We start from the raw sequence: 25,752 nt of genomic DNA, 5'->3' as shown, positions 1-25,752 counted from the left end.
TGACCCATTTGTTGTTTAATAGCATACCATTCAGTCTCCATGATTTTGGGTGCTTTGGGTTTTTTTCTTTGGGGTCTGTTTCTAATTTCAGTCCCTTGTGGTCAGAGAAGATGCTTGGTATGATTTCAATTTTCTTGAATTTTTTGAGGCTCGTTTTGTGTCCTATCATGTGGTCTATCTTTGAAAATGTTCCATGTGCATGTGAAAAGAATGTGTATTTAGCTTCTTTGGGATGAAGGGCTCTATATATATATCAGTTAAGTCCATTTCATCTAGGGTGTTGTTTAATGCCACAATATCTTTGTTGATAATTTGTTTGGAAGATCTGTCCATTTTTGATAGTGGGGTGTTCAAATCCCCTACTATAATTGTGTTGCTGTCAATATGTTTCTTGAAGTCCTCTAAGATTTTCTTGATATATTTGGGTGCCCCTATGTTTGGTGCATATATGTTTACAATGTTAATGTCTTCTTGGTGGATTCTTCCCTTGAGTATAATGAAGTGACCTTCTGGGTCTCTCTTTATGGACTTTTTTTTGAAGTCTATTTTGTCTGATATGAGAATTGCTGCCCCAGCTTTTTTTTTTCTTGTCCATTTGCTTGGAAAACTTGTTTCCAGCCTTTCACTTTTAGTCTGTGATGGTCTTTTGTCCTGAGGTGGGTCTCTTGTTGGCAGCTATGTGTGGGTCATGCTTTCTTATCCATTGAGCTATTCTGTGTCTTTTGATTGGAGCATTTAATCCATTTACGTTTAAAGTTATTATTGATAGGTACTTATTCATTGCCATTTTTGTACCTGTGTTCCTCTCTGTCTCCCTCTTATCTTTCCTTCCCTTAAAGCAGTTCTTTTAGTATTTCTTGTAGAGCTGGTTTGGTGGAGGGATATTCTTTTAGACTTCTTTTGTCTTCGAAGCTCTTTATTTGGCCATCTATCTTGATTGAGAGCCTTGCTGGGTAAAGTAGTCTTGGTTGTAGGCCTCTGGTTCTCATTACTTGGAATATTTCTTGCCATTCTCTTCTTGCTTGAAGTGTTTCCATTGAGAAGTCAGTAGCTAACTTTATTGGGGCTCCCTTGTATGTTACTTTCTGTTTCTCCCTTGCTGCCTTTAAGATTCTCTCTTTGTCTTGGAATTTTGCCATTTTGATGATGATGTGTCTTGAAGTGGGCCTCCTTGGGTTCCTCTTGGTTGGGACTCTGTGATTCCTGCATTTGTGAGACTTTTTCTCTTATCAAATTAGGGAAATTTTCTCTCATTACTCGTTCAAATACGTTTTCTATCCCTTGTTCTTGTTCTTCTTCTTCTCCTTCTGGTATTCCTATTATTCGGATATTATTACGTTTCATATTGTCTTGCATTTCTCTTAATCCCTCTTCATTCTTTCTGAGCCTCTTTTCATTTTCTTTTTCTCCATGATCTGCCGGATGTTTCACCCATGGTCCGGGCTTATCCACTTTCACAATCTTACTCCGTCGCCATCTTCCCAGCATCCTCCTGTTTATTTATCGTAAATCAGGAAAAGAGCACACGTCTGTGTTGCAGGCCGCTGGCACCTTCAGCTGTGTCACCGTGCAGGCAGGATCTCGAGTTAATCCAAAGTACTGTGGTACCCTCTCATGGTCCACTGGAAAGAGTTCTTTGTACCCAGTTCCAGTCAAAGTCTCTCTTGCTTTCCAGGCCACGTGGCCAAAGGGGGCATCCCAAAGCCGTGTGGGCCTCTTCTACCAAAGCTGTAGGGGTTCACACTCCACCAAAAGCATGTGGCTTTCTTCTTCACCTGGCTGCAGGGATCTCCATTCTGCCCCAAACAGCGTGGCCCTCTCCTCACCTGGCCAGTTATCCCCTCATGTCCTAGAGCCCATCTTTTCCAAGCTCTTACACCAGTGCTTCTCGCCTCTTTTCATTTTCTTGCTCTTTCTGTGAGATGCTTTCTACCTTGTCCTCCAACTTACTAATCCTATCCCCCGCTTCATCTATCCTACTTTGGAAACTTTCTACTGTGTACTTCAATTCGGAAATTGTGTTCTTCATTTCCTCTTGTCTCTTGCTTATAGTTTCCATTTCCTTTTTGATGTTGCTGTAGTTTGCAGAGAGATCATTATAGTTCCCCTGTAGTTTCTGGTAGTTCACTGTGAGCTCTTTGAACTTCGTAATAACCAGTGCTTTGAATTCACTGTCTGATAGTTGATCAGCCTCTATTTCATCTAACATTCTTTCTGAAGTTTCTGCTTTTTCTTTCATTTGGGGATTGTTTCTTTGTCTTCCCATTGTTTGAGACTCTTCTTGTTAGTCTCTGCTTCTAAAATTGATCTGTTCTGAAACCCTGGTTTTATGGTGTAAACTTCTGTGGTATGATCCTTGTGAAGTTCAGTGGTGCAGATTCCTTGAAGTTTCTTGATGTTCTTCGTCTCCACCTACACTCACGGTGGTCCTCGCGCTGGTCCCTGCGTTCGTCGCCTACCACTGCTGAATGTCCCGGCTCTAGTAGCCGCCTCCTCAAGCACCCAGGCCCGTTACTACGGCAGTGGCACAGAGTCTGGGAATGTCCAGGCCCCTGTATCTGGCTCTCTCTGTGGCCCAGGGCCGTCACAGGGGTTTGGAGTGTCCTGATTTCCGTACCTGACTCCCCGGCATCTAGTCCTGTCTCTATGGCAGTGGCACAGAGGCTTAGAATGTCCCAACTCCCGTACCTGATTCCCCAGTGTCCAGTCCCATCGCTATGGCAGCAGCACAGGGGCTGAGAACGTCCCAGTTCTCGTAGAGGGCTCCTCTGCCGCCCAGAGCTGTCTCGGGGGTTTTCAGTGTCCCAGCTTCCGTACCTGACTCCCCTGGGTCCAGTCCCAATGCTATGGCAGCAGCACAGGATCTGAGAACTTCCCAGCTCCCATAGTTGTGCTCCTCTGCTGCGTCACAGGGGTTTGGAGAGTCCCGGCTTCCGGACCTGACTCCCTGCCGTCCAGTCCTGTTGCTATGGCAGCGGAACAGGATCTCTGAATGTCCCGGCTCCCGTAGCTGGCTCCTCAGGGCCCAGGCATGCCTCTATGGCGGCGTCACAGGGGCCTTTGGTGTCCCAGCTCCTGCAACTGACCGTTCCGTTGCGCAGGCCGGTAGCTATGGCATCGGCACAAGGGCCGAGAATGTCCCCGCTCCGGTCCTGATTCCTCTGTCTCCCAGGACCGTCACAGGAGCTTGGAGTATCCGGCTTCCGTACCTGACTCCCCGGCTCCCAGGCCTGTTGCTCTGGCAGCAGCACAGGGGCCGCGTGAGACCCTGCTCTAGTAGCTGACTCTGCCGCCATCTGGTGTTTCAGCGTCAGTCACAATCTCTGGTCTTTTAATTTCATAAATGCTGGGTAACCGATGGTTTATTGTGCTGTTTCTCTATAGATCTGCCAGGATTTTCACCCATGAGTACAGGAGCCAGTATCAGCTCCATCTTACTCCGTCGCCATCTTCCCAGCATTCTCCAAATGCCCTGTTTCTTAGCAAGGGCTCAGTAGCCAATGGCTGCCCAGCTGAAAACAGGGTTTAAGGCCAGTTCTCATGTCATTTCTCCTCCCTGGCACAGGAACTGCATTGGGAAGAATTTTGCCATGAAGGAGCTGAAGGTGGCCGTGGCATTGACCCTGCTTCGCTTTGAGCTGGCGGTGGATCCATTTAGAGTCCCCATCCCAGTATCAAAAGCTGTTCTGAGTTCCAAGAATGGAATCCACCTGCAGCTCAGAAAGCTCCTCTAATCCATTTTGGGACAAGAGCAAGCTCTGAGGATCTCCTTCCTGCCATCCTGTCTCCCTGTTACATGATGCCATCCTCTGGGTTTCTAACCAAGTCCTGCTTCTCACATGCCATTCTCCCTAACTTCCCCCTCTGGTCCTTTGTCTGCCTCTCCAATCTGCCGTTTTCACTTTCTTCCTGCTTGTCTTCCCTGTATAGTTTCCTTTACATGCTATAATAAATTACTGTAGCCTCAGTGACAGAACACACCACAAATCTTCTCTTAGCATCTGGATTCATAAGTCTAAAGTGGGTTTCACAGGATCACCACGAGGTGTTGGTAGGGCCACACCGCCTCCAGGGCTCTAGGAGAAAACCCCTGTCTTGGTCTTTCCAGCATCTAGAGCTGCCTTATTACATCCCTTGTCTCCTGGAGCCTTCTTCTGTACACAAATCCAGCAGCACCTCTGATGTCCTTTCTGCTTCTGTCTTCACATTGCCTTCTCTCTTATGAGGACATTTGTGACTACATGGACTCGCTCAGATAAGAGGACATAGTTACATCTTGTAGGAATAAGACCCTGGGCATCTTTTGAGCTGTCTTTCTGCCTAATGGGTCCCTAGTCACTGCCATTGGTCCATGTTCCCAGTTCCCTTCTGTGTGTTTCCTGTACACCCACTTATCAATCTCATACAATCTCCTTCTATCACCCTTCCCAGAATATAGCTCACACTGTCATGCCTTGGGAGGAGCTGGATGGAGAACAGCAAGAAAGATGGGGTTGGGGAGAGAGACAAGACTAAGCAGGGAGATAATATCTGCTCTGAGGTGCCAAAACCCATCACCTCAGAGCCCAGAGAGGGGATAGCTGTCCAGGAGGGATTGGGGGAGCCCAGGTAGGCAGACATGTGTTTCCTATCAGGGAGGGTACCAGCAAACAGCTGGCAATGCCTTCCCCACAGGACAGGCCCTGCATCTCTGGCCAGCTGCCTTCAAGGCAGAGGGGCTTCTTCACCCCTGCTACATTTGGTGACCAAGTGGGTCATGGTTCTCTGACTCTGGGCTCTGTTCCTTTTGTGTTCCTCCATCAGCCTGTCTCAGCCCAGCCCTGTTCTCTTGCTGGTTCCAAACACTGGTTCTCCTCCTGTCCAACCCTAGCCATTCCTAACCTAGGGCCCTGGATGCATACACAGACCTCTCCAGGCACCCTCTGCCTGTGGTGGAGGCACCGACTCTGCCTCCCCAAAGTGCTTCTCTCTGACTCTGTCCCTGCAGCCAGGATCTCCCACCCCAGTCCCCTGGCCTCCTGGGTCACTGGGGTAGTTCAGCCCTGCTTTAAGGAGGAGCATGGTGAGCACCAAGTGCTTGACAGAGATATAGAGCAGGAAAGGGAGCTGGGAGCATCCTGAGTAGGATGTTTGGCAGGTCCCCTGACATGAGGTGGTGCAGAAGGGCTCAGTGACCATGATCAGAGAGCACAGGACAATGGGAACTTGGAAATCTGGGTGGTCAGCCACATTGACGTACTCTAACCACAGCATTCCAAGGCAGTGAGAAGGACCAGGGAGATTCCCTACTGGCTCCCAGCAATAGGAAAAACCCAGGCTGAGTCCAGGTTCACATACACAGATGCCTGACGCTTACATAGACACACTCCTGGGCAGTTACTCCTGTGTGTGCCCTTGTACACTGTAACAAGGTAAATGGAGAAACCAGGACTCCGTCTTCAGAAACACAGGAGGGGTGGAGTTGCAGACCCTTGTGTTCCCCTGGCAACTAGGGAGTTACATGCAGCTGTTTGCAGGAGATTCATTTTATAAAGGGGCAGGCTGCAGAAATCAACCTCCTCCTTTGATATCCCCTCCTTCTTGGAAAAGTAGGAAGTCCTGGACCTGGACCTTAGGGGCTGTAGAAGGGGAAGGGATGAGGTGCTGCCTGTTAGGAGCAGGACCCTGAACTCTCACCTTCAACATTTAAAACTCATTACAACACAGCAGAGTTCTGTTAAGGGCAGACCCCTAGCCTCCCAAACCAACTCGCTCCCCCTCCTTATCACAGGCCTCAGGCCCACCACCAGTCCTGTGGTGGGAGAGGTGGGTGGGGAGGTGACCAGTGCCTGGCAAGGGTTGCCAGTGCAAGCCCTTCCAGTGGCGGCAGGAACAGCACAGGCACACCAGGAGTAGGAAACCTGGGTGCACACACTCCAAAAGATGCCTGAAGCGAAACAGGGACTACACACCAGCTAACCCACCTACATTTACCATGCTTTCTGATGGGGGAAGAGGTTCCTGGCACAACCAAAAACTGAGCTGGCAGAGGGTGACAGAAGATTTTTCTTAGTGTGTCTTAGAACAAAGTTAGTATTCCTTCTTTAGTCATACATAGCTTCTTCTTGAGTTATTTTTTGTTCTTGTGTGTATGTAGTATTGCTGTGACAAATATTTAAATAGCCTTTCTTGATTGTTAAATTAAAAATTTCTTTCTTTTCCACCAAACCCTGTGTTTAGAGTTTTGCCTCACAGGCAGCGAGCAGAAGGACCCACGCCACTGGTTGGGTAACAACACCACACTGTACCACACACACGCACCAGAGCTCAGGATCATCTGATCGGATCAGCACAGCAGGGTGTGCTAGAGAGCTGGAAGCATGAGGTGGACTCATCTCTGGTGCTCTCAGGTCTCCAGCCTCTGCCCTCCCCCTCCCACGTGGAGCCTCCCCTTTCCCTCAGGCTCCAGAGCTCTCAGCTCTGTTTCTCACCAACAGGAGTCCTCAAACAGAATCAGTACTACCTGTGGAGCCTTGGTCAAAAGGGCCCAGAATCAGGAGCTCACTCAGGCTCCTCCCTGATGAGCATCTTGGCAGGTTCCTTCCCTTAATATTGAAGAGGGATGATGGCCTCATCCAATCCTGACTCACAGGCCTCCTGACAGTCCAAAAAGGAGACTTGGGGGCATCACCCATGGACTAAACTTAGTTGTGACCACTGGACCCAGTTCCCAGCTAAGAGCTTTTGAACCATTTTCTTCAGTTGTGTAGAGAGAGGTCTGTCCGGGGCCAGGACATAGGAGAATGTTGCTGGCATGGTGAACACTCTGACTAAGGTTTCCGAATCCCAGACTTAGGTGCACAGTGAGTTGTAGGTCTTAACAGGACTTTGCAAGAGTGAGCAGGGGCTCAGGGCCCAGCTTCCAGGGCTGTGGAATCAATAGGAAGAAAACGTGTCTGCAGGTGGTCCCTCCTCAGAGCAACATAGAAAGGTCCCATGTCCCAGGCCTGAATTCTCCTCTCTTGTCCCTCCCCTGGTGTCAGATGCCCTCCCTCTATACCTGTCGCATTCCTGGATTGCAGCTCACTAATGGCTTTATACCTTTGTTGGGGACCCCTGTGTGTGGTTTCCAAGACTGCACATATACGAGAGCAAGCCCTAAAAAGGGCTAGTAAGTCTCCCTGGAAAACCAGGTAAAAATGCAGGTGGCACAAAGTGACTCTGACACCGAAGGTCCCTGTGGGCTCAGGCCTGATAAATATATTGTATCCTGTCAGGCTTATTCTGCTTCATATAGCCCTGTAGATGCAAACCAGATGTTTAAGTTCAAGGCATAAGCAGTAAACTCCTTATCTCATGAAATACTTCCTAAAGACCCTCTGGGGGTGGTGGGCTGGCAGGGGAATAGCAGAAAACTATATTTAAACAATTAAAATTTAAATCATTAAGTAATCAATCAATTAATTTTTTTACAAAGACCCTCTGTTCTCAGCATGACTAGCAGACCCTGACCTATGACAGATCTCTGTTCCTTCTGTCTTTATCTATAGATAATACCCATTTTTTTTGCTATAGCCTTTTGACATTGATTTATGAGCTATCCATGTATGCTGTATACCATTCCCAATAAAAGCCATTTGGGAGAAGGGCTAGGAGCATTCCCCACTAGAGGGAATTGCTGCCCATTTTCCCACCAGAAAAGCAAGATTGTGTCCAGCACAATGTGGTCACCGCCTGTGGTGGACTGGAGGATTCTGCAAGATGCAGTTCCTCCCACAGACCTTGAACCCTATTGGTACATGTACCCACCAAAGAAATGCTGTGGAGACAACCAGGGAAGGACCCCTGATTCATCATGTGGGCCTAAAATGAAGTTCACCCCCAAACTCCTTCTTTGCACCTCATACCACACCCTGCCTCAAGGCCTGATTCAGGCACCACCCTCCCCTAAAGCTCCTCTCTAGTGTCATTCTGCCACCTTCACCAGCCAAAGCGCATACACCCAGGGCACCGGGTGACTCTGACACAGAGATGGACAGTGGCAGTAGTGACACAGAGTCCCATCACAGGAGGGTAGAAATAATACCTGTGAGTTCATATTCCATATTGCTTTACCTTGACAGTGGTTACCTGGGTGTGTGCTTTAGAAATTCATTGTTCTGAACACTTTTGCTTTAGGCAAATATTCCTTATGCTACTTTCCAAACACATATGCAAAGTTAAACCCAGACACCCATCTCCGTGAACGGTCAAGCCCCCAAAGCCAACCCCCGTCATGTGGACTGGGGGAGTGCCTGGCCATAACCAGGAATCTCAGGGCACAGCTTCCATTGTGTTCACTGTATCACCCAGACTGGAGTGTAAGTTCCTGCTACATTTTAGAAAGATTGCCCATTACAAAAAGAAAAGGAAGAGACTAGAAGCAAGTGGGTTCTCACCACATGTTTGCTGAATGAATGAGTCAGCTCCAGGAAACATGCACAGTAAGCATTCATAGACACACCTGGTTTCTGGCACCATCCTCGAGGTGACTGTCTAGGGAATATCAACTCCCCTTCTATAATACAAGCCTCCCAAGGACAGGGAGCCACAGCTGCTCCCCAACCCAGCCTGGACAGGACAGTGCCCAGGGATAGGCCACAGCCTGGGCTGTCTGGGGCCCTACTCTTGGCAGAGCTACTTCCCAGAACCTGGGCACAGTGGCCTCAGGTGAAGGTAGATGCCATTCTGGGAGCGCAGGACCAACTGTAGCTTCTTGATGGGTGGCCGCAAAGGGTCCAGGGCAAACTCAAAGCGGAGCAGGCAGAGGGCCGTGACCACCTTCATCTCGTTCATAGCAAACTGCTGCCCGATGCAGTTCCTGCAGTGAGCAACACAAAGAAGCATCAGGAATGGGGTGTCTGAAGTGGTGAAATCCAGTGCTCTCAGTGGCCAACAGAAATCAATAACTATTTTTGCATGACTAATTGCCTGATGGATTGATCAACCTGAGCTTTAGAAACAGATCATAAGGTAGGGTCCCAGACTACTGGTAAGTAGATTCCCATTGAGGATTCTGGCTTGGGGTCTCTCTTGCAATGACTCAGCCACCCCTCCCCCTGCTAGCAACATGAATATGCTAATGGCAAGAAGAAAGTCCTTGGAACTTACCCTGTGTTAGAATCAGCACAACCCAGCATGGCCCCCCTCATCACACAGTTCCCCAAAGTGATGCCTCCCCCAAGACATCCTCCACCCCACCTCCTCAGTCCTGAGGGGCTGGACATGTGGGGCTTCTCCTTACCTGGGCCCAGCAGAGAAGGGTATGAAGGCAAAGGGGTGGCGTCCTGCCACATTCTCAGGGGAAAAGCGCAGGGGGTCAAAGACCTGAGGGGACAGCCAGGCTTAAATACACACCAGGTACAAAGGGAGGCTGACTCCCCACAGCCTCCCTCCCCCTCTGACCTCCAACCTCAGGAATGGGATACCTCAGGGTCAGGCCACACTGCGCTGTTCCTATGGAGGGCATAGATGTGCAAAGAGACCAGGCTTCCTGTGGGCAGAGCAGGGCGAAGGTGGCCAGGTGGTCCTGGGCAGCCAGGCCCACCTCCTCATAATGCCCAGTTCCCGTCATGTCTGCCTAACTAGACACCAGCCTCTGCCTCAGCACAGCTAATGACAGAAGGTTCATGACAACTCTCAACACATTAAGTGCTTTTGATTATCATCATGCCTACTTTCTGTAGGTCAGCACTGGGCACAGCATCAGACACAGACATTTGTGGAATGGAACAAAAAGCGACTGAACTCACACCCACCACAAGGCGGGACACACAAGGACCATTACACGCTTTTGGCTCTCAGTGAATTGACTGTTAAAAGAAGTTATTCATAGCATTATGCTATCAATAGTGACAGCTACCAGTCATTGCATGTGGACCATGTGCCAGATATGGAGTTGAACTTTCTTTATGAAGCTCCCTCATGGAGTTGCACAGGTTGGCGCTGCACACATCATAGTCTAGGTGAATGATGCCTCCTGAAGTTGTTCAGGGAACAACTTGCACGGCGATACAGGATATCCCTGATAATTTACTCCAGGAAGCAACCTTGTAAGGCAGATCTTTCCTCAGACCCATTTTAAAGAAGAAAAAGAACTTAGTGGTAAAGGGGTTTACCCATGTTATAGAGCCAGGATTGGACCCAGGCCAGCACCAAGCATGAGTTCTTTGCCATGGATGCAAAGACTCAGCCAAAGGCACAGAGAGTGTCAGAGAAACATCCTCAAAGACCCCAGTTCCAGCCCCAAATGCACCCTCTCCCACCTGCAGGTAGAGAGCGGCCATCCACAAACGTGACAGGCTTGTTCAGCTGGCGGTACACCTGAGGTACAGGCGGATAGAGGCGGAGGCTCTCCTTGATGCACATGGTCAAGTAGGTCATCTTGGCAAGATCACCCCTGCCAGTAACACAACCAGCCTTTTCTGAAGATGGGTAGCAACCAGGTACTGCAGGAAGACAGGCTCCAGCCCCCACTTCCCCTTCACCACCATCACACACCCAAGGCTCACAGAAACACAAATGCACCAGGTGCTCAGGAGACTGGACTAGGGTGGCCACCTGGACCAGGGACTCTGACTCCACTTTTCTCCATCTTTCCCCCATCCTCACTGCTAGGAAGGGAAAGCACAGGACCTTAGATGTGTGAGTGCACCCAGCCATCAGAGACAAGGTCACTCCTGTGTCTCTGAGAGCCCCAGAGAAGCCCCACAAGAGACAGTTCTTTAGTGTCTGTTAGGTTTCCTTCTTGGAGCTGGAATGGAAAGAAACAGGGGCTAGTAGTCATTTATTACTGCTGAGTGCAGTAATAAATGCATGAGCAATGACGAGCTCTGGTAAATATATATGTTTGTTTGTTTATGTATTTATATATTTCTTGTCTGTTCTTATTTGCCACTAGGAAGCTCAGAACCAAATGTGAGGTGCAACTATAACTACTGGGCAATACCCTAATCCATAGCCCCTAGATTTGTCCTAAGGTCTTCATTTTTCACGTTGGTTTATTGTTTTATGGAATAAGTATTCATTAAGATACTTCACATTCTAGGTAAAATGAAGTAAAAATAAAAAATTCAACTCCCTGCTTCCAGGCTCTGTTCAAATTATTACCCAACCTAGAATGTCTAGCTCTCTCTCTCTTCACCTGACTTTCACCTCTCCTTAGAAAGCCAACTTAATCCCCACCTCTTCTGATGTCTCTGCCTGCAACATGCGGTCACTCATTCTTTAGTTTTCTCTAGCTTTGTAGTTATGTGAGTTAATGTCTCTGAAAACTCCCAGAGCAAGAAATTGGCTCCTCCTCCTTGAATTCCCACCCACACTCCCAATAGCACCTGATATCTGGCTGGACACCCTAGAAGACTTCCAACACCCAAACTTTAAAAATAAGTTATGGAGACTTTATCCTGCAAATCTTGGACACTGGAACTATGTGTGTCTCTTTCAAATGAAACTAAGCTTCCTGCCACCAACTAAGCACTTTCTGCACCCTGGCCAGGTACCTGGCCCAGATACTGCCAAGAGGGGGGAAGGCAGGGAGACAGGGATGCAAGGGCAGAGCTGTGGGAGGTTCCCAGAGAGCCTGCTGCAAAGAAAGGTCACCATCAGTGGTGTTGTGGTAAGGAGTCCAACTTGCACCAAGAGACAGAATAATTCAAAGATGAGTGATGGAGTTTGTAAAAAAAACCTTTTCTTCTTTTCCAGAGGTCTGGAGGCTCATATGACCACCCAAATGCAGGTGGGAAGGGATCAGCTCCTTTGGCTTTGCCAAATCTGTTCATCCTCAGTTTCCACCTCTTTGTTTGCCAGCATTCCCTGCTCTATCCAGGAGGCCATAAGGGTGGTCAGGTTCTACCCTCAGAGTCAACACTCAAGAAATCAGCCATCTGTTCACTACCTTCTCTACATTACTGACATCTGGGAAGGCTCTGTTGTAGGAGAATGGGGTCAGGGGTGCATCCTGTCACAAGGGAGGTAACAGGACAGCGATCACTGTTCTCACCTTTTTCCAAGATGGTCCTCTGTCATCAGTGATGAGACCAGACAACATGGGCACAGCCTTTCCCCTGAGCTGAGCAGGACAGCCTGGGCTACCCATAGCCTCACTCACCACTGGAAGGTGTCCCTGTCCTCGAGGATCTGACAGACCTCCTCCCGGCAACGATGCTGGTGCTCTGGGTATAGGGCCATGCAGTAGAGGAACCAGGAGATGCCACTGGTGGTGGTGTCATGTCCTTCAAACATGAATGTGTCCACCTCAGCCCGGAGCTCTGCATCCATCAACTTGCTCCCACTTTCATCCTGGGTTAGGATAGGCATAATAGACAAGGCATTTGGGGTAGGGATGAAGCAGTACTCATAACAGCAATTGTGAAATGAAGGTCCAAGGGAGGTAGAGAAAGCTCTGTTTCAGACTGGAGGTTAGGACCTTCTCCCAGATTGCTATCTGATCTCCCAAACTCAGCTTGCATGTCACCTTCTTTAGGAACTCATCCCTGATCCTCTGGCCAAGTGACCTGTGACATTTCCGGGCATGGACTCTTGACTGCTCCTTTAGCACACAGAATACCACCAGACACAGGGAGACATTTTGTCAGCATCCACCTCCTGTCCTGTCCACTAGACTAAACATCTGGAGAGAAGTTCCAAGTCTTTCTCCTCTTCTGCGTCCTTACCACAGGCACGAATCCAGGAAAGGGCTCTGTGAGTCAATGGACTGTGTGAGTAAATGAATGAATAAATGGATGAATGAATGAACTCTGTGATTCTAAAATTTAGGTCACTGAGACTCCTCAGAGTCTTAGACACCTGGAATTAGTCTAAGAATTGGCTATCTGGCTTGTTACCAGGATTCCTGCTACTATATCTCCCCCCACAGCCACGGCCAACCACACTCTGTACCATTCCACCTATGAGCCTTTGCTGATGTGTCATGGACAAAGAATAGGCCATATTTTCTGGAGAAAGAAGAGGAAAATGCTTAACCATCCTGCTGCTGTGCAGTGGTCCCTGCCCCTGAGGGTGGCCTGAACACCCCAGTTGAACCCATTCACAGGAAGGGGTGGGAACTGTGCACTCACCCGAGCCCCCAGGAGAATGTCCAGGAAATCCAGGTGCCTCTGGTTCTGGATCTTCTCCTGTTCCTTCTTGTCTTGCAGGGCTGCCTTCCGGTCCCGGATAACTTGGTCTAGGCCAGGAGAACACTCTGTCACTGCCCATGAACCCGTCCTCTGCCCATACGGGAACAGAAGTTCTACAATGGCACTGTCCCGACTGGCCCAAAGGAGTGACATTAGAGTCCTGACTTCCTGTGGGTGTGTCAAATGGGAAAGGTCCACCTGTGTGCTCATGGGCCACCTGGCAGGCCCGCAGAAAGTGACGGCCATGTGCAGTAAGCCTGTAGATGAAGTCATTATGGTACTGGAAGGACTCGACACGCTGCTGTGTCAGTAGAGTGAGATCCTTGACTGCCTCATAGTACTTATTGTCCCTGCAGAGAGATGGAGGGGGAGGGGTGCTCAGACCCTGACCCACAGCACAGCCCCTCACTGCTTCAAACCAGGAATCCAGCCCCAAGTCAGCACTTTCTGCTTTCCTCTCTCTGCCATTAAGCCAGAATCTGTCTCCCTGCCTTGGGCAAGTCCCAGTCCCCCCAGCAGGGGTTCCCTAGGGTAAGACCCTGTCTCCTCACAGACCAGGGCCCAGGGATCCTGCCAAGTCTCCCCTCTAAGGTGGCCAGGGTTGGGACTAGGTGCCTCAAGTGCCCTCTGACCTGTGGCTCAGCCCGCCTTGTCCTTTGCCAAAGGTGCACTTCATGAGTGTGTCCAGAGCCATGTGGCCCACGTCACCAAAGATGTCAAAGCTGTTACTCTCACGAGCCTTTTCTTCCCACTTGTCCTGGAGCCCAGAGAGGGAAGTAATGTGGTGGGACCATGAGACAACCTGTCCCAGCCACCCAGTCCCTGGCCTGCCCTCTGTCCTGCTGGACTGTGGGGTGGGGGCAGAAAAGCTTCAGGCTCAGAGGGCAGGACCAGGAGGCAGGCCTTCCACAAGATGCACAGACACTTCCTCCCTGTCAAGGCTACCTGTATAGAAGGGAATTGATGGGCCTAGGGGTAGTGAGTTGCCCAACAGAGCATGTGTGTAAGTCAGGCCTGCAGTAATGTGGCAGAGGAGTGCCCTGCTAGGGCAAAGGCCACCCTGAATAACCTCTGGAGATTATCTGGGCCTGGGATGAGGAATCTGACTTTGACCCCTGGCATTTCTTTTAAAGGGAAGACGTGCCAAAGGCATTGTTTTAGGCAGTTGTTGTAGATAGTGAGGAGATACTTCTTAGACATGAATGGCCTTCCTCATATCCCCAAACATAGGCATCCCTCAAATCTGCTCCAACAGAAGCCATATTTGGTCCCACAGAGGCCCATTGATCTGTGGAGAACTCTTGGGTCTTCTGGGGCAGAAAAGGGCCAGGGATGCCTGGTCACTTGGAGCTCCACACCTAGTCAGCTCCCAGCAGGAATCTGGTGTCAGACATAGCAAGATTTGGCAGTGCTATGCGCAGGAAGGACCTCAGGACTTCAGCAATACCCTCACTGCCCTTCCCCAGGGAAAACTGGGCATAGAGGGGCTGACCAGAAGCCACAGCCTCCAAGATGTTGACACGGGGAACTCACGAGCATGGCCTTTGTGGATTCGGCAAACGCCACTATGTAGGGCTTTAGCACATCATAATGGAAGCCAGGTGTGAGCAGTTTGCGGTGCTGGAACCACTTGGGCCCCTCTAGAACCAATAGGCCTTTCCCTGGAGAAAGGGTGGGAGAGGGAGATCTAGTCAGTGCACACAGCTCTGCTCCATCTCTGGCAGTCCAAGGCTAAGCAGGTCCATCTCACCCAACCTTACCCTAGTCCTCCCCATCCAACCTCACACCCCAACCCAGCTCTACCTTCCAGCCACATAGCATCTAGTGACACCAGCCTTAGGCCTATGACCATACCTTTCCTCAAGCCCTTGCCCTGGGCAGCACCACTGTAATACCTCCTAGGATCAACTTTGGAGCTAATCCCTCCAAGAACCTATTCCTCACTCTCACACTTTTTCCCAGACCCCTTGCCCTACCTGTCCTGGGATGAAGACACACCCAGCAGGAGAAGGTACCAGGGCCCCACTTCCCTGGATTACTGACTGAGTGGGGACAGGACAGGGAAGGATCCTATCACCCAGCACCAGGAGCACAGAGGTTGACCACTCACCAATCCAAGGGAGCAAAAAGTCATACACATCTGAGGCCTTAGGGTCTGTAGGAGACAGAGAAGACTGGATTCAGGCAGGATTGGGGGATTTCCAAAAAAGATTAATTGATAAATAGGATGTGAACCTCTGCTGCCCTAATTAAGGTACAGTCCCAGGACTCTTCCCCACATGGTAGCATGATCCCTTTCCTCTCAATATGTCCCGCCCTCTCCCAAGAATGCTCACCCCCTCGGCTGTACACGGCTTTGGCATATTCAGGCTCATAGATGTTCAGGAAGCCAAGGAACTGCCCAATCCAGAGTGAGTGGGCATAGGGAAACTCGTGGGCCCAGGACACTATCGTGTCCAGGCTCCCCGTCTGCTGGATCTGTAATGGTGACAGAAGGGCTGGTCAGTCATGAACCCAGCATTACCAGCCATAATAAGCCCTTCAGCTTGCACAGGAAGTCCCAGGGAGTATATGTCCTCCCTCCTACACCCCTTTCCCAGCCTATCACCCAGTCCTATCCAACTTTGATTCAGTCCCCTCTAGAGCCACAGAGCCACTGATTTCCATACAAACCACTCTCCTATTGCACCTGGGGTGGCTCAACATCCCCCAAATGGCCAACCTGATGCCTTATGGTTCCTGCCACTAACCCTGTATCTACACTGCAGCCAAAAAAAAAAAAAAAAAAAAAAAAAAAAAGATTTCTTGTCAGCATTAAACTCTTCATTAGAAAGATAGTCCCAGCTTGTTATTTAAAAGGAAAACCATCATGATTCCATCTTGTTAAGACATTTGACACATTTTTTTGAGGATCTACTATGTGCAGGGCATAGTTTGATGTCTCAAGACAATGAAACAAAAATGGTCCTGCCCTTTTATTTTATGGGGAAGATGACAATTCATGTCAATAGTTAAGTAAAATCGTGGAGATGATAGTAAGTTCTAAGAAGGAAATAAGCACTGTACAATGAGAGACTAACAGGGGAAACTGCTTAGATTACAGTGATTCACATGGCTTCTTGTTGCCAATGACATTTAAGGTGAAACCTGAAGTATGATCAGAGGCTGGCCATGTGAAGAGAAAGAGAAGGAAGTTCCAAGTTGAGGCAACAGCAAGTACAGAGGCTCTGGGGTGGGAAAAAATGTGGATCTTCCAGCAGCTGCCTCACAGTGACACAGTGGCCTGAGTTGAGGTGGGAGAGATCATTTCAAGGATGGTGTGTGCCCTCTGGGAGTTTTTCTAACCACACCTATGCACCCAGAGGTGTTCATGTAAAAATATAGTACAATATAAATGCCTTCCCAGACCTGCTTTATAATAAATTAACATATCTTGTCTTACTTTTGAAACTAGTGCATTTAACTGTCCGTCAATATTTTTTAACAATTACATATCATTCCACTATATGGATATACCATTGTGTATTTATCCATTTTTCTGTATGTTGACAGGGTCTTTTAGACCCTTCAGTGACCTGCCCATGGGTCTCAGAATGAAGTCTGAGCATCATTTGGCAGGAAGAACACCTAATGCTTATTAAGTGCTTGCTGTGTGCCAGGCCTTCTTCTCAGCACCATACATCTTGGCCTCATCCAATGGTTACAATAACTCTATGAAGCCCCATTTGAGGGAAGAGAAGCCTAAAGTACAGAGATCTGAGACTTCTGGCCAAGGATCACATACTTGTAAGGGAAGTGGGATGGGGACCAGGAACGTTTACTCCATGGCCAGCAACCTTCAGAGTTTGACAACCTGGTTTGAATACAAACTTCCTCTCTTGTCTAGATGCATGAATTTGGGCAAGTTCTTTAGGCTCTCTGAATCTTACCCTCCTCATCTGGAAAGTGGGGGTGATAATACTTAGCTGATAGGATTGCTTCAGCACTAGAGAAGTCATGAAGGGATAAAATATGCATGAAAGGACCTTGAGTGAGATTCTGCACAAGCCGAGCACTCAACAAGTAGTTCCCTCCCCTTCAAGCCCACCTCTCCCCAAATTCTTCCTCCAAGCTTTCTCCCAGCATCTCCCAAAACCTCCTACTCCCAAATGCACCCAGCTGCACTAAAGAATGTGCTCTGAACCTGCCCTAAGTTAATTCCACCTATGGGTAAAGGACTAACCAAAACTTGTCCCCTGTCACATGGAGGTTGACTTTGGCTTACACTCTCTAACTTTGTTTTATTGGACACTTGATACCTGTAGGATGTCAACTGTGTTGCGAGGCAACATGGCTATAACAAAAATGAACTTTGTTTGGTAAATAAGATCCAGACTAGGAAGAACCATGAGTGAGCAGTAAACACTTGATAGAAACTCAGGCTTTAGATTTTCCTGAGAGTAAGTGCATGGCTCTTGCAGGAACCCTGGGATAGTCAGTGAGTGTTTGCAGGGCTTGGGGATTCTAAGACAAGGTAGACATACATCCCCCTAACGTGAGTCTCATTTCCCTGCCCCTGGCCAGCCCCTTAGGAGCAGGTGGATGACTGATGGCTGATGTGGATGTTGTGAGGAATGCCTGAAGTGCCCTTGCTGGCAAGATGCCCATATCCTCAGAGATGTCTGATGCTGTGTCTAGGGCAGCCTTGTGTGTCTGAATGTCTAAAACTAAGATGGTCTCCTAGGGTGTGGCATCGTGTCTGTGTCTTTGCTGATAGCATTCCTTGCTCCACATATACCCTCTAGCTGAGTACTGCCTGTTCCTTGACATCCAGCTTGAATGCCCTGCTCCAGGAACCTCTGTATCCTCGACTGAGTGAAATCTGCCTCCTCTGGGCCTCTCCAGCACTGTTACTACCTTACCCATGCTCTGCTTGCTGTTATAATTCCTTGCTTGCATGACCAAAAATATTTAAAATGTTCCTATTGGGGTTCATTGAGTGTTTAAGGTTGTCAGACACTGAACTAATCCTGATATACAAATTCTTCCATTTAATCCTCAGAAAATCCAAAAAGACAGACACTATCATAATTCTCACTTCATAGATGAGGCAGGGAAGCTCTGACACATGGTTAGTTAGCAATAAAAGTGGGATCCACACCCAGGACCCCTGACTCCAATCTGGGTCGTGAGTTTCAAGGGCACAGATCACATCTGTGCTATGTCCGGGTCACTGTGGAGCTCAGCACAGAATCTCAGAAACACCACATACTTGATAAAGTGCATGTGGAACAAATACACTGAATAGAGGAACTGAAAAAGAGGAAGACAAGAAAGGTGCGGAGACAGCACACAAAGCATCTGCCTAATGTGGACACTGGTCAGGGATAGTCAGTCTCATGAGATACAAGGCAAAAGTCTTGCTCAAATAACATTGCAGACGTTTATTTGATTTTCCAAGCTGGCTATAAATGCCTGCTCTAGCTAATCTACATTTTCTGCTAATTTCTATATTCTATCTCTCTCTTTTTTAAATATTTCATTTATTTTTTTAGGGAGGGCAAGGGAAGGAGAGAGAGAGGGAGAGAAACATTAATGTATGGTTGCCTCCCATGTGCCCCTTATTGGAGACCTGGCCCACAACCTAGGCATATGCCCTGACTGGGAATCAAACCAACAACCCTTTGATTCACAGGCCAGCACTCAATCCACTAATCACACTAGGCAGGGCTCTCTCTTTTTTAATATTAAATTTATTTATGTTAGACAGATGGGAGAGAAAGAGAAGAAGAGACACACTGATGTGAGGGAGAAACATCAATCTGTCGCTTGTCATATGCATCCGGCCCTGTGGACCTGGCCCACAACCCATGAGGTGCCCAGGCCAGGAACTGAACTGTTGACCTTTTCCTTTGAAAGACTATGTGCAACAAATGGGCCTCACCAGTCACAGTTGCATTCTATCACTTGACATAGGAAATGGAAGGGAACAGGTATGTATTCAGTATCTTATACATGTCAGGTGATATGTAAGTAAATTCATAGGTTGCTTCATGCAGAATGGGTAATTACTCCCATTTTACAGATGAGGAAACTGAGGCTCAGAGCTATAAACAAACTTGCCTATTGCTTGTAGGTTGGTACTGCTCTAATTCAGGTGAGAGCCCCCAGGTTCCCTACTGCACAATGAAGGTTGTCAGGGCTGCTGTGTTCAGGTGCATAATCCTCTACATTTATGCACAATAATCTTGAGTTCTGTGCAAATGCTGGCCCTGTTTTTCCTTCAAGTAAAGTTCTCTTGCATGATCCTTACCCATGCAACAAATCCACTTGTGCCAGGAAACAACCTCCAAGAAGGACATTGAGCATCTGATAATGCCTGACCCAAGCCACTTTCCCCAAGGGCCCTGGACATGCAACATGGCTACTTTGGTCTCCAGCCACCCATCTTTTGCCTTCTCTGGGGCTCTTCTCCTCCCAGATCCTCTGCACAGCACAGTGAAATCTCCCCATTGATCTTCTCACTCACTGCCTTGGAATTACCATCCTGAGTTTAACCCAGGGGCTGAGGTAAGGTCATTGTAAGTGTCTTACTGACCTGGTGCACACGATGTCAAAAAGTTTATCTTTACACGAAATGATAAACATCATTTCCATCTACCAGTAAGAGGAAACTTCTGCTGTCCTTGACCCCTTATCTTCCTCCTTGCTGGTTAGCATTCCTAGAAGTGCTCCCTTCATCTTGAGCATCTCGTATTTTTCCATCTGACCTACTAGGTTTTCCCTGCCAGCTTAACTTCTAATCACCATGAATGCTGGCCTCCTCTCCATCTCTCCCAAGTCCAAGAAGCTCGATTGGACAGGGGCAGAGACAGGCTTAAGTCACAGAGAAGCCAGACTCACAGGATCTCAAGGGTGGAAGGAGCCCTGGACTGACCTGCTTCATCTCAGCCCACTCCCTTCCTCCTCAGTCATGAGTCTGCCCCTCTGTGTCATCCCCACGCAGGACAGGAGGCCCTGACCTCATGCTGACCATGTCCACAGCTTGATCCAGCCCTTGCCTCCCCGTGCCCAGCTTTCTTCTACATGTTCTTGATTGCCCCAGGAGTCTAGCTGAAGTGAGGGGAGCCCTCAGCACCTGACCTCACTACTGAAACTGCAGCCCCATTCAATGCCCTGGGGTGTCCTCTGTCTGGGGGTTCACTTGGCTGCCTGGCCAGCTCTTCTAAGACACACAGCTGGTCACCCACCCTTTGGTCTGCCCACAGGCAGCCTGATCCCTCTGCACATCTGTGCCCTCATAGAAAAGTGCAGTGTGGTCCAACCACACAGTACCCCACCCCTGGCCTCACAGGTCTAAAGGGATGCTGTGGGGACCACCCTCCCCCTGGAATGGGCAGGTTTTGAAGTAGGACCTGTGTCCTCAATTCTTTGATTGCCAGTGCTTTTGCCCTGAAAACATGGTCAGTTTCATGCCATTCTCCACTGGGCTGAGGTCAGGATGTCTCCATGCAGTTTCAAGGGATGGTCTTTCCTGGGCAGGAAACTGGCATTCCCTCTCCCAACCTCAACACAACTCAGATTTGTGGGTCTATTCCAGGGGCCGAAACCTAGGGCAATAATTTAACTGAGCTCTCATTATGTGCAAAGTCCTCCCAGCCCCCTTGAGTGCAATGGGCAGAACCCTAGAAGAATAGGGCAGGACATAAACCAGCCTCCAGGAAACACATTCTGAGAATTAAGAAGGATGACACTTAAGTGATTCTGAACCTCTAGGCTACACCTAAGACCAAGAAGAGAGAAGTTAATTCTCATGGACAGTTTCTCCCTGCCCCAGGCCCTTCCATCCACCCAAGGCCTTCTCCTCCTTTCCTACTGCCATTATCACTTGGACTAGGAATCACTTTTTTTAATCTTCACCCAAGGATACATTTACTGATTCTTAGAGAGAGAGGAACATTGATGTGGGAGAAAGTCATCAGTTTGCTGCCTCCAATACATGCCCTGACTGGGGATTGAACTTGGGACTTAGGTATGTGCCCTAAAGAAGAATCCAACCTGCAACACTTTTTGGTGTGTGGTCCTACACTCCACTGAACTGAGCCAGAGCTGAAGTCACTTTTTATGCCTTGATTTTATCCTGAATGAAAAGGTAGGAGTCCCGAGTCTACCCTCAAGTTAATTCCTGAGCTACAACATGAACATAGGAAAATTCCTTGCCCTTTCTGAGCCTCAGTTTTTACACATACAAATTAGGGAATATAATCACTCCTCTCTCCATTCTATTTCTAAAGCTGCAGCATGGATCCAACCAGAGAAGAGGTGCCAAGCCCAAAGGACTGCAGACTTGTTGAGCCAGCCACAGTTCCCCAGTTAACTTTAGTAGTGTCAGAGATCATCAACACCTCCATGCCCTTCCTGGGTGCCAAGACCCTTTACATACTTGTGCTGGAGGCAATAGCCAGAGCTAAGCCATGTTCCAGACCTTCCACATACTCTCAAGGAGGCTTATAGTGGGCAGAAGAAGAGGGGGAAGGTGGAACATGGGGGTGAAAAAGAGCAAACTCTGATGTGAGGGTAAGGGAGCAAGGTGCCCATCCAGAAAACCCAGCTTCACTGGAGGCAAGAGAAAGTGGAGGGGTTGTGAGAGAATAGGGATTAAAGGTCTCCTAAATTCCTCTCATGGCAACATTAGGGCCCTACCTCAACCTTTCCATCACTTCCCTTTGTACTTATCAAAGACTATCCCAAACCCCTCCTGCTTCCTCCACTTGTCTTCTCCATCAGTCTCTCTCCTCTACCAATAGCCCTCCCTACTCTCCACCATCTAATGTTTGTTCATGCATTGATGCCTACTCCATGCCAGGCTTTGTGCTAGATCCTGAGGGTACAGGAGTGAATCAAAGCAGATCTCTATGTCAATATTGGGAAAGATGAACAAATAAACAGAAAAGGACACCCCAGTGAGACAAGTGCTGATGCAGACAAGAACAAGAGGCTCATGCAAACTTCTGGTTAGGCACTTAACCCAATTTGGGGCAGGGAAGGCTCTGGTCTCAGCTTTCCCTTTTACACAGTAAGCTTCTTCAGAGCAGAGCCTGGGTCTGATTCACCTTTCTCATGCATCCTTTCCTTTCCTGGGTGTCTCCAAAGTTACCTGGACTTCCTGAGGGAGGAAATTATGTGGGGGCAAGAACAAGCCTGGGCAATCCTCATCTGAAAATCAAGTTCATTTCCAGCATCAATCATGGAAGAGAAGCAATTCCCCACACTCTGAATCAGGGAAGGTACTCAGGAGGTAGAAGAAGTAATTATGCCTCTCTCTGAGCCTTAATCTCTGGCATCCACACCTGGGCTCCCAAACCTGGCAGAAGAGCAATACCCCCATGGAAGTTTGTTAATTCAGGCTTCTACTGGCAATATGCTAAGTAGTACTCCAGGGACTTTAGGACAAGGAATCTACTCTCCTGGTTGGTTCCACTGCAGGTGTTCCTTTTCCTCTGTGAAGAAACCTCTGGTCTAGATCCCCATGAAGGTAGGGAGCTAAGAGGTGTTCCTGACAATGGGTGTTAAGGTGGCCTTTCCACCCTGAAGTAACTTGGCAGAGCAAGTGAGATTATGAACCCAAAAAGATGTCACAATTCCTGAGTGAGCCCTAAGCCATGGCCAGGAGAACCCCCACCTTTAATGACACTAACAGCTCAGATGCCCTGGGTGTTCTTTGGGTGACAGTACTCATCTCTGCCTTCACTTCATAATTCTCTGTCATAAAATTGAAATCTTTACATTGCACAGAACAAAGAGGATGTTAACTAAGCATTAAACAAGATTGCCTAATTTTATCAGACTGTCCAGGATTTTTGCCCGGATGTTATCACCAAGTAATTAGCAGAACCTTTCTTTGAACCTTGGATCTCAAAATGATGGAAAGGAGTCTATGGCCTTCTTGAGCTCCAACTTAAAATTGTCCCCTGCAAGGACAGCAAAGAAGGTGGATCGAGGGGGAGATTGGGTGGCAAAGCTGAATGGAAACCATGGCTCCCAGGATATCATTTCCCTGCCCTAGTAAGGGTCTCCTGCCTTGGCCCCCAGGAGACTGGGATGAATTCTCTGAAGAAAAAGGGGCCATTTCCTTTTTCTACCCCTCCCTCTTCATACCATTGCCCACATACCTCGAGGGCATGCCCAAAGAGCCAGTGGGTGGGGGGCCCTGGGAAGCTGTCCAGAGCCCTGGTGAGAAACTGCCTCCGCATCAGCAGATGAATGAGCTTGAGGAAGCCTAAGACCAAGATCAATCCAGAAGCCCACAGGCACAGGCGACAGAGGCTCAGGGAGAGTAATACAGGCCCCATAGCTGGAGTTGCAGCCACCCAAGCTCCTCCTGCTCCTTTCTGGTTCACTTATACTCTACATGCTGGCACCTTGCCTGATCCTGCCCCCAGCCAAACCAGCAGCAACATTCTAGAGGGTGGAGCTTCATAAGAAGAGAAAGCAGCCCCAAAAGTCACAGACAACAGCACAAACAGCCTGGCTGACTAGTCTCAAAACAGCTGGAGAGAAACCACGAAGCAGGCTTCAAAGAAATCCCACAAGGAATATCAATTCCTTGGTAAAATCACTGGCATAACAACTGCCTTTTCATATAAGCACCTTATTGTTCAGGAGGCTTCTACACACTGAAGCCTCATTTAACCCAAATGAAGCAGTCATACATACTCACTCCATACCATGTTCCGGGTAATGAACCTGAGAATCAGCTTTGCCTGAACTTTCTACTTTTCTTTTCAATATAGGCCACTGGGAGGCTTCCACAAATGCCAGGCATATGATGCTTTCAGTCTTCTTTTTGAGAGGCACTGTCACGAACTAGGTTCTAGCTCCAGAAGAGACATTCTGGGTCAGAAAAGGGCCAACTTCATCACAAGACCATACTACAAACTTGACAGGAAAGAATGTACCATACTACTTTCAGGATGATGATGAGGATCATCAAATTCAGTCCCTCCTGGATTGATGGAACAAGCCACTTGGGCCCAGAGAAGGTCAGGGAATTCTCCAAAGCCTCACAGTGAGGCAGGTGTAGCCCTCAATTGCCCAGCCCAAAGTCTGATAAAGAAGAAGGTTTTCCCAGGCCCTAACCTTGCCTGGAGAGAGTCTGCTATTTCTCCTTCCTGTCCTGGGTTGTAACAGTCAGGATCCCACAGGAAACAATTCACTGCAGATGCTTCAGATGAAAAGACACGAATTCAGGGCTTTTTCTAGAGATATAACAGAACTAAGGAATCAAACAAGGTATGGTGTGGCTTCCAGAGACTGGCAACTGCAGAAAACCCATAGACATCACTTACCTGAAGGAAAAAAGGGAAAAGACAGCATTCCTGAAGTCTGGCAGGGGCAAATATTGCCAGAGAAGTGATTCTGGAGAGGGCAGAAGCAGAGAAGAAATGTCTCAGCCCCATTCCCCTCCCACCCTCCAAGCTCTTAGTGGTGTCTCCTATCATCCAAACCCAAGCACAAGGGAGATAGAAAGGGAGCCTGGGGGAGTCATCATGCAGCAATAGCCTCCCAGCAGGGCATAGAAGAGCAGAGGCTGGACCTGGCATGGAGATGCCAGGGGGCAAACCAGATAACAGGCGGACATGGAACTCTAGTCTCTGAACTCAGATTTCAGGTGCTGACTCAGAGAGTGGTACAATGCCAACATGGCCTCCAAATCCCCTACTGGGGAAACACCCTACCCGGTTCTCCCAGAGGCAGAGAAAGCAAGGTGGCAGTACAATAAAAGGAAACCCAAGAGAGTTCTGAAATCACAGTTTTGTGTTTCTGTGCATTTCTGGGCACAGATCATGGAGTGCTCCACTTAATGTGCAAGTCATGCAAGGTCCTGGTTCAGTACTGCAGGTGCTTAGAGGGTCATCCCAGCACACCAAAGTCTGGGTTTTGATACCCAGGCAGGGCACATGCAAGAATGAATGCATAAATAAAGGAAAAAAGAAATCAGTGGTGCTCTCTCTCTGTCTTCCTCCCTCTCTCTCTCTCTTAAAAAAATCAGTAAAAAAATGCAAGTCATCCTGGCTGGTGTAGCTCAGTGGATTGAGCGCGGGCCTGTGAACCAAAGGATCGTGGTTCGATTCCGCATCAGGGCACATGCCTGGGTTGCAGGCTAGTAACCAGCAGGGGCCAGTTCCAAGCCGGGGATGTACCAGAAGCAACCATACATTGATATATCTCTCCTTCTCCGCTTCTCTTCCCTTCTAAAGATAAAAGAAAATCAGTATAAAAATGCAAGTCATGCAGGTCCGAGTAAGTCTTTCAGTAGACTTCCATAGTTTATGGTAAATTTATTTGTTAGTGTGGATGGAATCATGAAGTGTTTGAGGTAAGCCTGAGGGAGTTCCAACCTAATGAGGGACCACAAGCTCCTGTCAAAAACCATTGAGGATTCACTTGAGAAAAGATTATGGGTAGCCTGGAAAATGGTAAGTGGACGTAACTGTCTTGAGATACACACTTAACCCAGGACAAGTTTCTTAAACTCTCTGAATCTCTACTGCTAACCTGTGCAACACAGGTTATATTAGTATCTACTTCATAAGGTTTTTCAGAAGATTAAAGA

General features: G+C 48.4%; 2 protein-coding genes across 3 annotated transcripts in view; one reads left to right on the top strand and one right to left on the bottom strand.

Moving 5' to 3' along the window:
* Positions 1-3,994, top strand: part of LOC119054461 (cytochrome P450 4A11) — a 64,561-nt gene extending 60,567 nt beyond the window's left edge. For both annotated transcript variants that reach the window (XM_053673454.1, XM_053673453.1), the window contains exon 12: positions 3,566-3,994. In XM_053673454.1, the coding sequence (XP_053529429.1) occupies positions 3,566-3,734 (169 nt within the window). In that variant the 3' untranslated portion in view covers positions 3,735-3,994. The remainder of the gene's footprint in view (positions 1-3,565) is intronic.
* A 4,412-nt stretch (positions 3,995-8,406) lies between these two features.
* On the bottom strand, positions 8,407-23,521 carry LOC119037794 (cytochrome P450 4B1-like). The gene is made up of 12 exons (XM_053673455.1): positions 23,309-23,521; positions 15,494-15,635; positions 15,268-15,312; positions 14,691-14,818; positions 13,790-13,914; positions 13,356-13,507; positions 13,098-13,204; positions 12,128-12,318; positions 10,284-10,417; positions 9,447-9,511; positions 9,263-9,345; positions 8,407-8,839 (listed from the first exon to the last, which is right to left on the bottom strand). The coding sequence occupies exons 1-12, from the start codon at positions 23,486-23,488 to the stop codon at positions 8,656-8,658; spliced, it is 1,536 nt and encodes a 511-aa protein (XP_053529430.1). The 5' UTR covers positions 23,489-23,521; the 3' UTR covers positions 8,407-8,655.
* Positions 23,522-25,752: the final 2,231 nt, after the last annotated feature.

The sequence above is a fragment of the Artibeus jamaicensis genome, unplaced genomic scaffold (genome assembly GCF_021234435.1).
Source record: "Artibeus jamaicensis isolate MK-2021 breed Jamaican fruit bat unplaced genomic scaffold, CSHL_Jam_final contig_866, whole genome shotgun sequence".
Taxonomy (NCBI): Eukaryota; Metazoa; Chordata; class Mammalia; order Chiroptera; family Phyllostomidae; genus Artibeus; species Artibeus jamaicensis.
Note: the sequence above shows the minus strand (reverse complement) of the source record. Positions and strands in the feature narration are given on the sequence as shown.

Bases quoted from the DNA above. Each gene is read 5' to 3' on its own strand.
- LOC119037794 (XM_053673455.1), bottom strand. From the start codon at position 23,488: ATGGGGCCTGTATTACTCTCCCTGAGCCTCTGTCGCCTGTGCCTGTGG. The intron at 13,508-13,789 runs GTCAGAGGGCAC...ATCTCTCTGCAG, and splicing joins CAAGGCGGGCTGAGCCACAG to GGACAATAAGTACTATGAGG. The intron at 12,319-13,097 runs GTGAGTGCACAG...ATCCTAACCCAG, and splicing joins ACATTCTCCTGGGGGCTCGG to GATGAAAGTGGGAGCAAGTT.